The sequence below is a fragment of the Mercenaria mercenaria genome, chromosome 3, assembly GCF_021730395.1.
Source record: "Mercenaria mercenaria strain notata chromosome 3, MADL_Memer_1, whole genome shotgun sequence".
Lineage (NCBI taxonomy): Eukaryota > Metazoa > Mollusca > Bivalvia > Venerida > Veneridae > Mercenaria > Mercenaria mercenaria.
This window is the reverse complement of record NC_069363.1, coordinates 74552341-74566438: the sequence shown is the minus strand read 5'-3', so window position 1 is coordinate 74566438 and position 14098 is coordinate 74552341. Positions and strand designations below refer to the sequence as shown.

The 14098-nt window shown below is 35.5% G+C and overlaps 1 protein-coding gene across 2 annotated transcripts; it reads left to right on the top strand.

The window, feature by feature from the left end:
• The first annotated feature begins 491 nt into the window (after positions 1–491).
• LOC123524387 (inactive pancreatic lipase-related protein 1-like) lies at positions 492–13372 on the top strand. Of its 2 annotated transcripts, none has more exons than XM_053538911.1 (6): positions 492–695; positions 3877–4184; positions 5598–5829; positions 7771–7887; positions 8036–8158; positions 9232–13372. In XM_053538911.1, the coding sequence occupies exons 1-6, from the start codon at positions 638–640 to the stop codon at positions 9468–9470; spliced, it is 1077 nt and encodes a 358-aa protein (XP_053394886.1). In that variant the 5' UTR covers positions 492–637; the 3' UTR covers positions 9471–13372. The 2 variants fall into 2 exon arrangements, with proteins under 2 accessions (XP_053394886.1, XP_053394887.1); XM_053538912.1 differs by having other exon boundaries at positions 493–695; positions 8039–8158.
• The last annotated feature ends 726 nt before the right edge of the window (positions 13373–14098 follow it).

The following is a 14098-nucleotide window of genomic DNA, read 5'->3' as shown; positions in this document are numbered from 1 at the left end:
TGATGATAATGATGATGATGAGGTCTTTAGTTCTGGAATAAGTTAACTTATCTAAATTGGCCACCTATAGATGTAAGTAGAACTAGAAATCATTTAAATCATGTTCTTTAATAAAATCCATCAAACAGAAGTCTTATAATCATACTTATACCTTCAAAACAATTTATTTTTGTATGGCAATATGTAGCTTCAGATACTGGCTAAATTTACTACTTTAAAAAACAGGGGTGTCATCGAATTAGTAATAAAATCTGCTATTTCCAGACTTATTTCACCGTTCATTTTGTATCAAACAATGTCTTATACACTGTTCTAAATTTCCTGGAAACAATTAATTCAGTTTTAAAGTGACTGGTAGCGTTCTAAGAACTGTCTACTGGTATATCCACTGTGATAGGTTCATAGCATTATCCCTTAATCTGTAGTTACAAATCTGACAGTGCGGTTTAAGAGCTACTAGCCAATTAAAAGCGATGTTGTTATCGTTTATCTACCACTTACACATACACCTTAGGGAACTCCACTCGTACATCTAGGGGAACTTCAGAGAAACAAGTCGGGCGGGCAAGAAATTGACATTTTTATTAGAATGCAGTGTGTTTGTAATTAACTGAATCTGGAAATTTTGAAACTATCAATGGATTCGATAATTGTAAGGATCACTGTGTTTTGCCTCTTCTTTTCACTCGCAAGGGGTAAGTTGTAAAATGCTATCATCTGTAAATGGAAACGTTTATTATCTATTTCTTGCAAAATAGCACTATATATTCTCTGTGTGGGTACATACTACTGAACTCTTTTCGAAAAAAGTAGCGATTAATTATAAAAGTTTAGTAACAAGTGTACCCTTGTTATGTGTTAATTTCTGTAAAACAATATAGGATGATTTTATTAACAAGCATATGCTGTAGCCTATTTTTAACAGTTATATTTGAAGGAATAAAAGGATTCACTTCGGTTTAATAAAAAAAAAAAATGTTTATAATTTTTATCTTATAATGGAAGCTTTGCGGAGAAGGCACTAGAATGTAGGCAAATTCTGATGTTCGTGAAAGAGGAAAACACACACGCTCAAACGAACGAACACGCAGAGAGCAGTCTCTATATGATTATTTTATCTTATACCACAGTCATACATACGGCGCGGATAGCTACGTTTAGCTACGGATAGAAACGTAGTAATCCGTATCGATACGTACCCGAGCCGTACGGACTGGTACGGATTGATACGGGTTACTACTTTAAGGTACGGCTCAGGCACGGATCGATACGGATTACTACGTTTCTGTCCGTAGCTAGACGTAGTTATCCGCGCCGCATTTGTGACTGGGGTATTACATAGCGGATTAACATTTGATAGCTATGCAGTTTTCTAGCTTCGGCGCTCCTCGGACAAAATTTACATTCGGATACCCTCGGTAGCACATGGGATATTTTGGCCGCCATATTGCCCCTTTGCCGGCTGCAGAGATTAAGCGTAACTGGCTTTTATTGTAAGTTAAACTGTGTTTGATGCGTAAATGTGGTAAGGAAGTAATAGATTTAAATCACTAATTGATTTTTTAATGAATATGGAAGAAGGTGTAAAATTAATTGCCATTGGCGCAATCCAAGAACCTAAATCGTACATATGTACCCCACCCATAATTTTAATGAATAATTTCATATTTGTAACTCTGTTCTTGAAATTATAGGAGTTTTGTGCTGGCTCAAGGTTTTTTTTGTGCAGATATGCCCACACGGTATTGAACTTCTGTGTTTAGGCTTGTTTTTACAACGAAAAATGTTACAGAGAAACTTGTAAAAACAAGACCCAGTTAACTAGGCTAATTCTACATAGAAGGCAGATAACTACGGTGATCCGATTATCTATTTATTAATCAACTACAGGGAAATATAGATATATCCTTTATGTTTGAAATATAGCACTTACAGAGGTAGCTCTCTGTTGTTGAAAAAATAGCAGTTGACATGTAAAATAGCTAGCATTGACATGATACTAGCCTTGTATGTAAAAGTGCTAGAACTTTATTTGGAAGAGGGAACGTTCTTGCAGTAGGTCAGAAAAAGTAACGTTTCATTTACTAAGACCACTCAGGAACGCTCAAAGTAGTTTGCTTCCGCGTGCGTCATGATGTACGACAGTGATTCTAAAACCTTCTGTCACAGGTCTGAGTATGCCTAAATTCTCAATCTTATTCTCCCTGCGCAGAAACATCATTTGGAGTCTTAAAATGAACTTCGCGTAGATAAACAACAATTCTATCAACAATTTAAGCGTCCAATATTTATTTTACTCTTGCTACAGAATATTCTCAAAGAGTTGTCCCTCTAAAAAAATTAAAGCTCTTTTTCTAAAAATAGCGTTCTTTCAAAATATTGAGTTTTTAAAGACGTTGAACTGTCCAGAAGTGTGACGTCTGCATGCATTCCTTTTCCGGAATTCAAGGCATCAACAGTGAATTAATCATTGTTTTGTAGAATAATATACAGTACATGTTTTATATGCTGTTCAATTTTCATATGAAACAGTTTTTCCTTTCAATGATTTGGTGATGCTCGAAGTTCATTTCAAAATTTATATGCTGGTTTTAAGGATGAAGCATTTCGATGTAATAAAAGTCATCATATTCATTTCTTTACAATAGTTGTTCCACATAGATTCAATTGTAAATGACAATCTACGAAATATTGCATGTGGATGACTAACGGGAAACAAAAATTTTACTTTGATTATTTTTCGATTTTAGGGTTTAGACATTATTGCAAATTCATATACAAATGTACTATATCTGTACATTATTGGAACAGCGTAGTAAAGTAAAACTTGTGCTTTTCCATACTTCTATACATAGCAGATTGCATCACCGGTTAGTTTTGAAACAGTTCATGTTGCCTTGAAGTTCGCAGCGGGACATCGAAATGTTAGCTGTAAACATCTGCCTTTGTCATCAAATTCTCGTTAAATCAAACAATAATGGCTTCTTACATGTCTTAGAACTGTGTCAGTGTTACAAAAATAAGTTCGTTCTCAGAAAAGTAGCAATTTGTTTCTTAGAAAAGAAAAACATAACTCGATAGGTTAGTTTTCAGTTACAATAACAAGGTTATATAAATACAATTCCATGTAAACCACACAAAACGATCATGCAGGAATTAAAGACTTACGAGGTTTTTCTTTTAACTGTATATCACAAAAAAAAAGATAAAAATATATATATATAAATGACAAAAACTGGTTTCCTTTTGGAAAGTTGTGGTTTGTGTGTGCGTGCGGTGCGCGCGCGCGCGTGCGGCTGTTTGGGCGGGTTGGGAAGTTTGTTTTTGATTTTAATCAATTAAAGAGAATAACATCTTATATCTGACAGAATATGTAACTCCTTTGTTATATATATGCATGTCATATTTTACTTATCGTATTGGACAGGAAGCTTTATAAGCATTAGGTTCTTACTTTGGTGACACACGTAGCTATTTATCCTTACTCTGCTTATAGTAGTCGCAACTTGACCGCGATGGTTGACCTTAGGCTGATTATTCATATCGGTTATTTCATTGTTTAAATAAGGGGTGCTTAGGGTGGCCGTGTATATTTATATTGAATGAATTTGTATACAGCGTTTTACGTACACACCTTTTCAATAACAGGTTGTGCTTCGTTATGTATTATAATACAAAGGTCAACCATCGGGGTCAAGTTGCGTCCACTATACTTTAACCAGATAAGCATATCAATAACATATCTACACAGGAAATAAATCCTTTCAAAGGTAGATTATTCTCAACAATTCGAATAGTAATAATCATTTTCCCTTTTGAAAAAAAAATCTGGGAAAAGTCTCAGTATTGAATGTGCCCAGAATTTTTATTTTCCAGGCTGGCTGTTCTCGCGCATGTCAAATGAAGTATGTTATGGAAAATTGGGATGTTTCTCCAAAGAATATCCGTTTACCAATGCAAAAGGTATGTTGCCACGCCCACCTAAAGTTATTGGAACTAAGTTTCTCCTCTTCACACGAAACTCCACACAGGAATATGAGGAGCTGGTTCTTACAGACCGGCAAAAGAAGTGCGCCTGGAAATCGTTGTGCAAGCTCAAGCAAATTAAAGTGATTATTCATGGATACATGGATTCTGTAGAAAAACAATGGGTGAAGGACATGGTTGGAGCATTGTTGAAACATGTGAGTTATATCCAACAACAATTATCAATTATAATTAAACAATTACAATAAGGATGTTATACGTTCATTCCAATCCACGCAGTATTTTATAAGAAATGTTTCTTATCAAATATCACACAATTTTCATCTCTATTTTCAAGAAAGATGTAATGCCAAACATATTGCCAAGTTTTATTGTGAAATTTCGAGATTTTAGAGAAATATAGACATTTAATAGAAGCCACCCCCTACCAATTTACTGGGCTAAATTTTGGCCCTATGGGCCTTTTATTCTATATTTTGGTAAAAGTTTCACTCGCTTGCATTATTTTTCACTTGGTTTCTGAAATATCATTCATTCCGTCATGAATAAAACCCAGAAGGATGCATTTTGTGCATTTTCTGACATTCCGGGGACAAAATATTGGCTTTTTAATCCCAGAAATCGCTGCTGAATAGGCGCATCTACTCAAAATGTGGTCAAAATTCAAAAATTTTCAAGTTTCACTATTATTTTGCATTGGAAACACCCTCTTATGTCATATACAACCAATCTATGACTATTAAGACTAACTGCGATGTGTTTCGAGAAAGTCTTATTTCAGCTGTTATAGGTTAAAGGTCAGTAATTCAAATCCTTCTTTGTTTCATATAAAAACGACAACTTCAGGTCGTCTTTACGTATCTTTAGAGAACATCACTTTTTCCTACACCTATTTTTCATGAAAGTTCTATCACAAATTAACGAAAAAATGAAAAGAAAATAGGGGGTTATGTAGTTCCTAGTGAAATGCCAGTCAGTTGTGGTCTGCTACCCTAAAAATGGCGCATATTTGCTCTCGTCCGCGCAATAAACACCTACTTCCGGTTTCGATCTGCAAAACTTGCCATGTGGGTTGTATGAACATGAAAACCATCTCATTTCATGCAGAATATATTCTAGTAGTGAAAAATGGTGATTAAAGCACTCGTTCTACACGAATTTGCGCAAAAAATGGGAAAAATAGGATCTATTTATTATGGACTTCTTTCGACTACACCACGGAAGCACATTTTCGACCGAATTACTGACCTTATTCCTTTACGAGTATTCGCATTAGACAGATCTTAAATGACCGGGCATTACAGGAATCATCCGGTTGTTCCTTCTATTGTCCGGTCTAACACGTCTGTTTATTTTTCACAATGTGTAATTTGTATGCTGCCGTTACTAAGAAAAGAAAGGATTATCTTTTCAAGCAAGTGAGAATACTTTACTGACGTATGTAATTTTAAATATTGTATTTTGAGCATGAATACGATAGTCAATGGACACGTCTTTTCACGAGACATTTTGACCGTCATCTTGGCACTACTTGTAACTTATTAGGCAAAATTTACAATACGATCATACTAATTTTCTTACAATTTTATTACTGAAATATTTTTATTCAGGATGATTATAATGTCATCTTCGTGGATTGGCGTAAAGGTGCATGGGAGATTAATTATTTACGAGCAGTGGCTAACACGAGAGTTGTAGGTGCTCAAGTGGCGCAGCTTCTTAAAGTTTTGAGAAAGGTGTACGATATCGACCCAGTGAACGTGCACATTATCGGACACAGCCTTGGTGCACACACTGCCGGATATGTAGGGGAACACATGGAAAACATTGGCAGAATCACAGGTTTTACTTTATATACTGGACGTCACTGAAAAGTTACCACTTATATATACCTCATTATGTTTTATATATTATTGACGTTACCTTTTTATGGCCTGTGCGCGGTATATCACTCACAGACCCTGTCTGATTATGACTCCTTACAGCTTCATGACTGTCAGGTGAGAACAGCCCATACGACGTCCAGTATCACGAACTTTAGACGCTGAGCGTAACTTAAATATGACATTCTTAGCAAAGATACTCTGGTTTTGAACGTTTTTCTCTTAGTCTGTCCACTAACTTTCAAATGAGATGAATGATGTGCGATAAAAATTGCATACATGTCGACTTTGCTCTGAAAAGTCATTTTACACATGCAGGCCGTGACTCAAATGGAGTTCATTAAATTTGTCAAATCTTTACACCAGTGATTACTCAGCTGAGTCAAAAACATCGTCGCGTTGTGCTTTTAACACAGTTCAGTGCGATTTTCAAAATATAAGGGTCAATAGAGTGGTAACTTTTCAGTGACGCTGAGTATATCTATTATTTCATCATAATTGAATTTTATCTTCGGCTAGCTACGAAATGTAATAACAGGGGCATCTTTACAGAATTGCTATTTGGGAACGGCCGACCCTCTGATGTTGTTAAAGCTTGTGGCCCGACCCTTTGGCTTCTAATATATAATCTGTGTGCCCATGCATTTATGAAATTCTTAAATTTAGTTCGCCTTTTGCATGCATGTATTGTACATGTTAATTTGTATTGGCATGTTAAGATACCAATAAAATATGATTAAAACACGCCTGGATTGCCTATCAAGTTTGGGAATCACGGTTCAAATCAGTTTAAAATTTCTGTGACTTTGACTTTTGACTCTGTTATCTCAAATCGATAGGGGTATTCTTCATGCAGCCAGGTTAGTGGAATGTAGGTCAAGGGGTTCTAAGGAACTGAGTGTAAACGTGATTGCAAACAGACGGATGGATGGCTAGCACCATCACATAATTAGTCCATCTGATAACTTCACATAACAGTGGCCTTGGCCTTTGGCTTAGAAACCCCCAAAAAAACAAATGTTCTTTTTATAGTAGCAGACACAGTGGCCTTGACCATTGACCGACTGATACCAAAATTAATAAGGGTCATGTTATGCCCATGGGCAATGTGCATAACAAGTGAGAGGGAAAGACATTCACAAGACATTTAGTCGAAAAGATGTTTGTACGAGTCATAACGACCTTGACCTTATGTCTGTCGACCTCAGAATCAAAAGAGGTGTACAATGTGAGTGAATGTCAAATGTAAGAACCATAAATCAAGCCATACTCTAGATACCAAGCGGAAACGGTTTTTACACTAACAGTCTCTGTGGTCTTAACGTTTGACCCAATGACATCAAAAATCACTAAGGGTAGCGCACTGCCCATTTAGCAATATGAATATATCAAGTGTAAAGATCAGAAGCTGTTCGCGCAGATTTGCATTAAGTCTAACCTTTAAAATTTACCGTAGTTTTCAACTGTAAATTCGGATTCTGTTTGGTCACTCTTATAGTCTGTAGCAGTTTTACATTGCAATGTGTTTTAAAATACGTACGTGGAAATTATGACATTGACTCCGGATATATGAGTGCAAGTTGATTTTTGTGTGAAATATTCTGAAATTCAGTATACATTATAAACTATATGAGCTGTTCCATATGAGCCGTGCCATGAGAAAACCAACATAGTGGGTATGCGACCAGCATGGATCCAGACCAGCCTGCGCATCCGCGCAGTCTGGTCAGGCTCCATGCTGTTCGCTTTTAAAGCCTATTGGAATTGGAGAAACTATTAGCGAACAGCATGGATCCTGACCAGACTGCGCGGATGCGCAGGCTGGTCTGGATCCATGCTGGTCGCAAACCCACTATGTTGGTTTTCTCATGGCACGGCTCATATATATTTTTACTTCCAGGACTAGACCCAGCCGGACCATCATTTGAGAAGACTGACCCGAGGGTGCGTTTAGACCGAACTGACGCGCTTTTCGTAGACGTCATTCATACAGATGCCGAACATCTATTTAGTCTAGGTACGTGCTGCATCAAATAATAATATGACCAACTACTTACTTTAAAGTAATATATGCTAAACAGTGAGTTTATCGTTGAATAACTTACAAATAAGCAAAGTGGTGGAGACATGCATAAGCTTGTAAAATTTATGGCATATTTTCTCAGCAGGTTTTGGTTTGAAACAGCAGATTGGTACAGTAGATTTCTATCCAAACGGTGGGAAAGATCAACCCGGATGCCCTACAACCTACTTTGCACAAATGAGTTTGCTGTTCTCTGGGAATTTTCGTACGTAATGTTTTTTATTTTATCCATAATAATGACGATGCATGTCTCTTTTTTTTTTCTTTTTTTCCGAAAAGCATATTTGTAAATCTTTATAACAGACATATGCAAGTTTTAATTGCAAAAGTTGTACTTAAATATTTTCATTTGTATTGTCCTTAAAAAGCAAACGAACTTATAAAATTCAGCAAGGAAATAGCAGACACATGATAACTAATGTTTAGATGGATGTTTGTTTTACTTCTCGTGGAAATGAACATCACCAAATCATATATATATATATATATATATAGAAAGAACGTTGTTAGAAAAAAAAACACAAAAAAAACAGCACATAGCAAATTCCATTTTCGTATCTTTCTACAAAATATTTTATTTTATCTACCCGCCATGCCAGTTGCATTCAGGCTTAGGGGCATATAAAGGGGCTTTCGGACTGTTCAGCACCTTAAATAACTCACCAGGCTCGAAGACCTGTAACACGTCCTCCTTTTGATGTAGTTGCAATAATGTCCTGGTGTCAATAACTGTTGGTGATTTTTCCTCGTAGGCATCCATTTGCAAAACAAAAAGGGTACTTACTTCGTTAAAACAACATACATTCTTTTGACTTCTTAAGACTGTTAGTGGTACGATCTATTGCAGAAGAACTTATCAACCAGTTGCAGAGCCTCTAGAGTTAAGTTCCAGGTCCGATCGGACACTATCTAAAATGTAAGCTAAACAGTTACTAAATTTCTGTAATTCGGATGCAGTGATAGTTTTCGTTTGAAGTACAGGTGTGCTTCTAATACCATTTTGTGAGACGTAATATTGAAAAGTTTGTCTTGCAAAAGTTACCTCCCATGGTCTGTCTCTCCACTACAAAATACTGGAAAAGTCACCATATGACTAAAATCGTGTCGGTGTGTCTGTAAACACAACAAAAATAAAACAAAACAATCCGCCTCTCTTGTTTTGCAAACGGGGATTTGATGATGTTCATTTTTTCATGTAAAATGTTCTTCTAAACCTTAAGCTTCTGACTGTAATCTAACTATCATGATGAAAACTTAACTTTACTTTATGAACTTTAGAATTCGTCAACAACTTTGCATGCAGCCATCTCCGTGCCCTCGAGTTTTTCACAGAATCCATCAACAGCGAGTGCCAATTTAACGCATACCCGTGTGAAATTATCAACAACAAAGCGTCGAATCAGTGCAAGTCATGCAAAACCGGATGTGGAATCATGGGACTTCATACAAACACTTCAATGATTCCGGGAATATATTTCTTGGAAACAAATTCCAGTGAGCCATATTGTAAGAAATAGGGTCATATGCACCTTTGTTAACTTTGAAGTTAACTATATACGGAAGCGTAGAAGGGACCTTAGATTTTTTTCCGCATAAGCACGAGATATTTTTTCAAACATCAATTTTCTCCACGAGAGAACTGAAAGAAAATATATAATGATAATTATTTGGAGTACAGATGCTAAAGAATTATATCAAGAAGGCGTTGCCCGAATGATATCGACAATGATTTTATATTCAAAAGCAAACAGCAGTTACAGATATATTATTTCGAGTCAGACACGTTATGATGATTATCAAGGATTACTATGTACATCCTTGACGACATCCATAAAATTTTTGCCAGTTTTGCTTGGATTTCTTTTCCAGCGCATCGCTTTGACGTTAGACGCTATGACGCAATAATTGGGACATACAAACGGTGCATAATAACACACATTTACCGTCTTCTTTGTTTAATTGCAAATTAACTCGATCGTGTTAAAATTGATATTTCTCGCTGTGAGAATTACACAAGCGATTTCAATGTAATAGTCCTGTTCAATAAGGGTTGTTATCTCCCCTGATTTATTACTCCCCTTGTGAACTCTTCAGTGCTAAAAGATAAGATCAGCATACATTCAAAATATTGGGGAGTAAAAACATGATTAACCGAATAGGCTTATGAAACAAATTGCTGATAACAATCTGTTGACAGAAATTGAATATTTATCATGTTTATATAATAATTGATAAAAGTGTAAACAGCATGTCATCTGGTCTAATCTTGCATTATCAATTATGTGAGAAATTCTGTTACTTTGACTGCAATATTAAATAATTGAAATCATGAGTGTCCTAATATCCTAGTTTTATGCAGGATCTGAAAGAAAATTCTAAGCCTTACTGATTTTATTCGAAACAAAATTTCATTAAATACATGTATAGCTGATATTGAGAAAGACCATTTTTAAAGAAGTTGAAATAAATGCCAAACATTGTTAAAAAGTGAAGCGAGTGCGGATTTCCTCTTAAATTTTCAGAAGTATTACAGACTTACAGAGCGGATACTTGATTGTTTCAGTTTAAAATTAAAATATTTTTCACAGATTGGAACATCATATGTAATATTTCTACGAGTGGGCAACCACAAGAGAGCATGTAAATTCTGGTGTCCACATGTGAATTAAATTTCACCTGAAAGTATGAATAAGTCGCTTTGACAAAATGTAAAGTTATTAGAAATAATTAAAGGTACGACAGTTTTCATGTGTATATATATGTGTAAATATTTTGTTGATTCACTGAATAAATGCTTTAGATGTTAAATTTAAGAAATAGAGTATGTTTGTTATCAAAGTTTTTTTAACAATGAAAAATATGCCCCTTCGCACACCCTGCTGTCATTAAAGAAATTGTTCAACAGGATTAAAAATTGTTAATATGCAGGAAGACCTTTGTTCCCTAAAGTGAACCTGGTTAAAGCAATCAGTTTCCAGTGTTCAATTCCATGATAGTTTGAACCTCATTTAAACAGCCACATTTATCACTTTGACCTAAAGACATACTATCCTTAAGTTACTTATCCGAATGTAGATATATATTTTAAACCAGTCACTACCTTTGAACTTTGAACATCTAGTAAGTTTAGAAAAGGATTTAGTCCTGCTCGCCAAAACATTTTTAGACAGTAGCATTTTAAGTGGTAGGTAGCAGGAGGGGAAACAAAGTTTTATTTCATAGTGGAATATTAATTTCAGCGATTGTTTTCCTTCTTTATATAGATACTCCTTTTCAGACAGCTAATATACTGATCATGAGCTTACCCTCCAGTCATTATGCCATCTCAGTGATATTGAAATTACTCGATTTGACGATTGTTTGGTTTTGTTTTAAAAAGTTAAAAACTATTACATGTACAAGAATTCTCTCGATTTCACGAAAAAAGTCAGCTAGTTGTGAAAAAAAATATATTAAAGGAAAATAATATGTCATATTGTGTTCGGCGAAATATTTTATCTATTTAAGGGACGGAATAGCTCTTCTTGATTAGTATGTAGGTAAGTTCCATTTTAGGACGAAGAAGCTGCTAAAATAAACTAAAAATACCCACTACTTTATGACATTTAATTATTCACATAGAAATAGTTCAAAAGTTAGACAGTTAAGTATTTAGTAACAAGTCACTGAAACATTGTTTACAGAAAGACATAATGAAATTTAACATTTACATGTTAGTGGTTGTTGACAAGTATTCAGTCTTTTTCAACTTTAATACAAAGCTTTCCCCCGTTATACACGCTCTGAAAACAACTCTTAAATGAATGCTACTTTGTAGAATGAAATTAATTTTGGCAGCATTTCATTCCAAACACAAATTAGATCCTTTCAACAGAATTTCCCTTCAAAGTCTATACAAAGAAGTCTTGTGCTCAGGTATTTTCTCTCCAAGAGGAGTACAAATTTAAAAAGTTCTAATTGTCGTTGTTTGTAGCGTTGATCGTCCTCGATATGTATTTCACAAAGTGGCCTCATACCTAATTTAACAAGTCCTTTAGTACGTTTTATTAATTGTGGCCTATTTCCTGGCACATGTGTACCTCTATCTCTTCAATAAACCCTCAATTCACGCACTGAATGTTTGTCAAAGTCAATCGATTCATCAATTCCTTCGTTCGTCGCCATTTTCTGATTTTATTTGCTCACCGGAAGTAGTTTTTATCAAGAACGACAACTCACGCAAGGAAGTAACAACCTTATTGAACAGGACTATACAAGTATTTCATCCATTTAGTCAAGAACATCAAACAAATGTATATGAGCCGCACCATGAGAAAACCAACATAGTGCATTTGCGACCAGCATGGATCCAGACCAGCCTGCGCATCCGCGCAGTCTGGTCAGGATCCATGCTGTTCGCTTTAAAACCTATTGCAATTACAGAAACCGTTAGCGAACAGCATGGATCCTGACCAGACTGTGCGGATGCACAGGCTGGTCTGGATCCATGCTGGTCGCAAATGCACTATGTTGGTTTTCTCATGGTGCGGCTCATATTATATTGTTCATTCACTGAATATTCTAACAATGTTATGTTTATTCAAGTAATGTCAGCTTAGCAGAGTGAACTATTGCCAAACAGTAGATCAATTACTTTAATAATTTTCTGCTCGTTGTTGTAATCAACGATAAAGAAATGATGTTAAGAAAGTTTTATCTTATTTAAGCATTGTAGGTATCTGAAGGAGCAGAATATTGACGTTTTAATGCATTTTATGTTAAGTGTATTTTGATGTGTTTCTATCAAATTCCTTTTCGGAACAATTACACACCAGTAAAAGAATTTTAAAATTATTTGAATGAATTATGTCAATGACAATTTGAGAAATATTTCATAACGCTGGCAACTTTCCAAATATTTTTCCAAAATCATTTAGTTTCAACAGAGTTTTTGCAATCTTTTTATGTTTTAACTGTTAGACCAGTCTCACTTTAGACATATGTCCTTGTAAAGTCGCTTTTTTTTCAGCTCCGTGCTTCTGCTGCATGATCATACCTGGATTTTGAGGTTCTGACTAGATGGGACAGGAAATGAACTGGAACCGGTTGTTCGAAACTTTAACAGGCGATTAAGCTAACGGTTGATTAACTTTTATGGTTATTTTTCGGCATTTCAGAAGACTTTGAAAAACAAATGTATAGGGTAAGAATTTAGAACACTGGAAAATCTTTACAATAAAATCAAAACATCATACTAGTGTGTCCCACCAAGTCTAGTATTTTGAATCAAAATTTAACTGGAGATTAGTTTAACAGCCGGTTAAAGTTTCGAACAACCGGACCCAGGTCTTGGGGATGAGTCTAATTTTCATTGATTAGATAAATGAACTTAAGACGTTTGTAAATAAAGTGTTTGCAATGACAGAAATAATGAAAAGTATGCTGTTGTTGTTGTTGTTTCTAGCCTCGATATTTTACTTTAAATAGCCTAAGGATGTCCGGCTACAACACAGACTTTGCAACGTCGTTTTCATTTATTACCCACCTGGCCAGGTCAAATACATGTCCATGGCAGTACAAAGACCAAGCCCGGTTTACACAAAGACAACAAGTGAAAACTGGCCAATTGTTTGGGTGTAGGTTTGGGATGGAGGAGGCTGGAGGTGTGAAATTGCCAACATTCTTGTTACGCCTAAGTACGAGTACGTTATGGCCTATAAAAATATATAAGAAAGAATATTTTGACCAGGATTGCACTTTTAGTGTGCAGCTGGTCACATTACATTATTACCTTAACATTTAGCCTGCTAAATTTCTAAAATGGACTTGTCCATTATTCAATTTGGGCAATGCCATTTATTATTTAAATAGTGGGTGTTCACCAAAAATTTATTGAATGAATAGGCCTAGCGAACAGTGCAGACCATGATGCAGGCTGATCTTGATCTGCACTGATCGCAAAGGCAGACTCACTTGCCGCAAGCTGGCTAAAAGATTAAAAAGCAGTTAACATATATAGTGATAATTTATACTGATTTTTGTGCTAAATATTCACGCCCGGTAATCTCCAGAATCATAACCTCTCGGTTATGTATAGAAATGCTTCTGTTGTGATTTCCGGTTAATATGATGGTTTTCACGTAAAAACAGTGACACAGGTTAAGAA

What these genes read in the sequence shown, in the direction of transcription:
- LOC123524387 (XM_053538911.1), top strand. Translation starts at nt 638, where the DNA reads ATGGATTCGATAATTGTAAGGATCACTGTGTTTTGCCTCTTCTTTTCA. An exon ending in AAACATTGGCAGAATCACAG is followed by an intron (nt 5,830 to 7,770) that starts GTTTTACTTTAT and finishes TTTTACTTCCAG; the next exon opens with GACTAGACCCAGCCGGACCA. An exon ending in CGAACATCTATTTAGTCTAG is followed by an intron (nt 7,888 to 8,035) that starts GTACGTGCTGCA and finishes ATATTTTCTCAG; the next exon opens with CAGGTTTTGGTTTGAAACAG.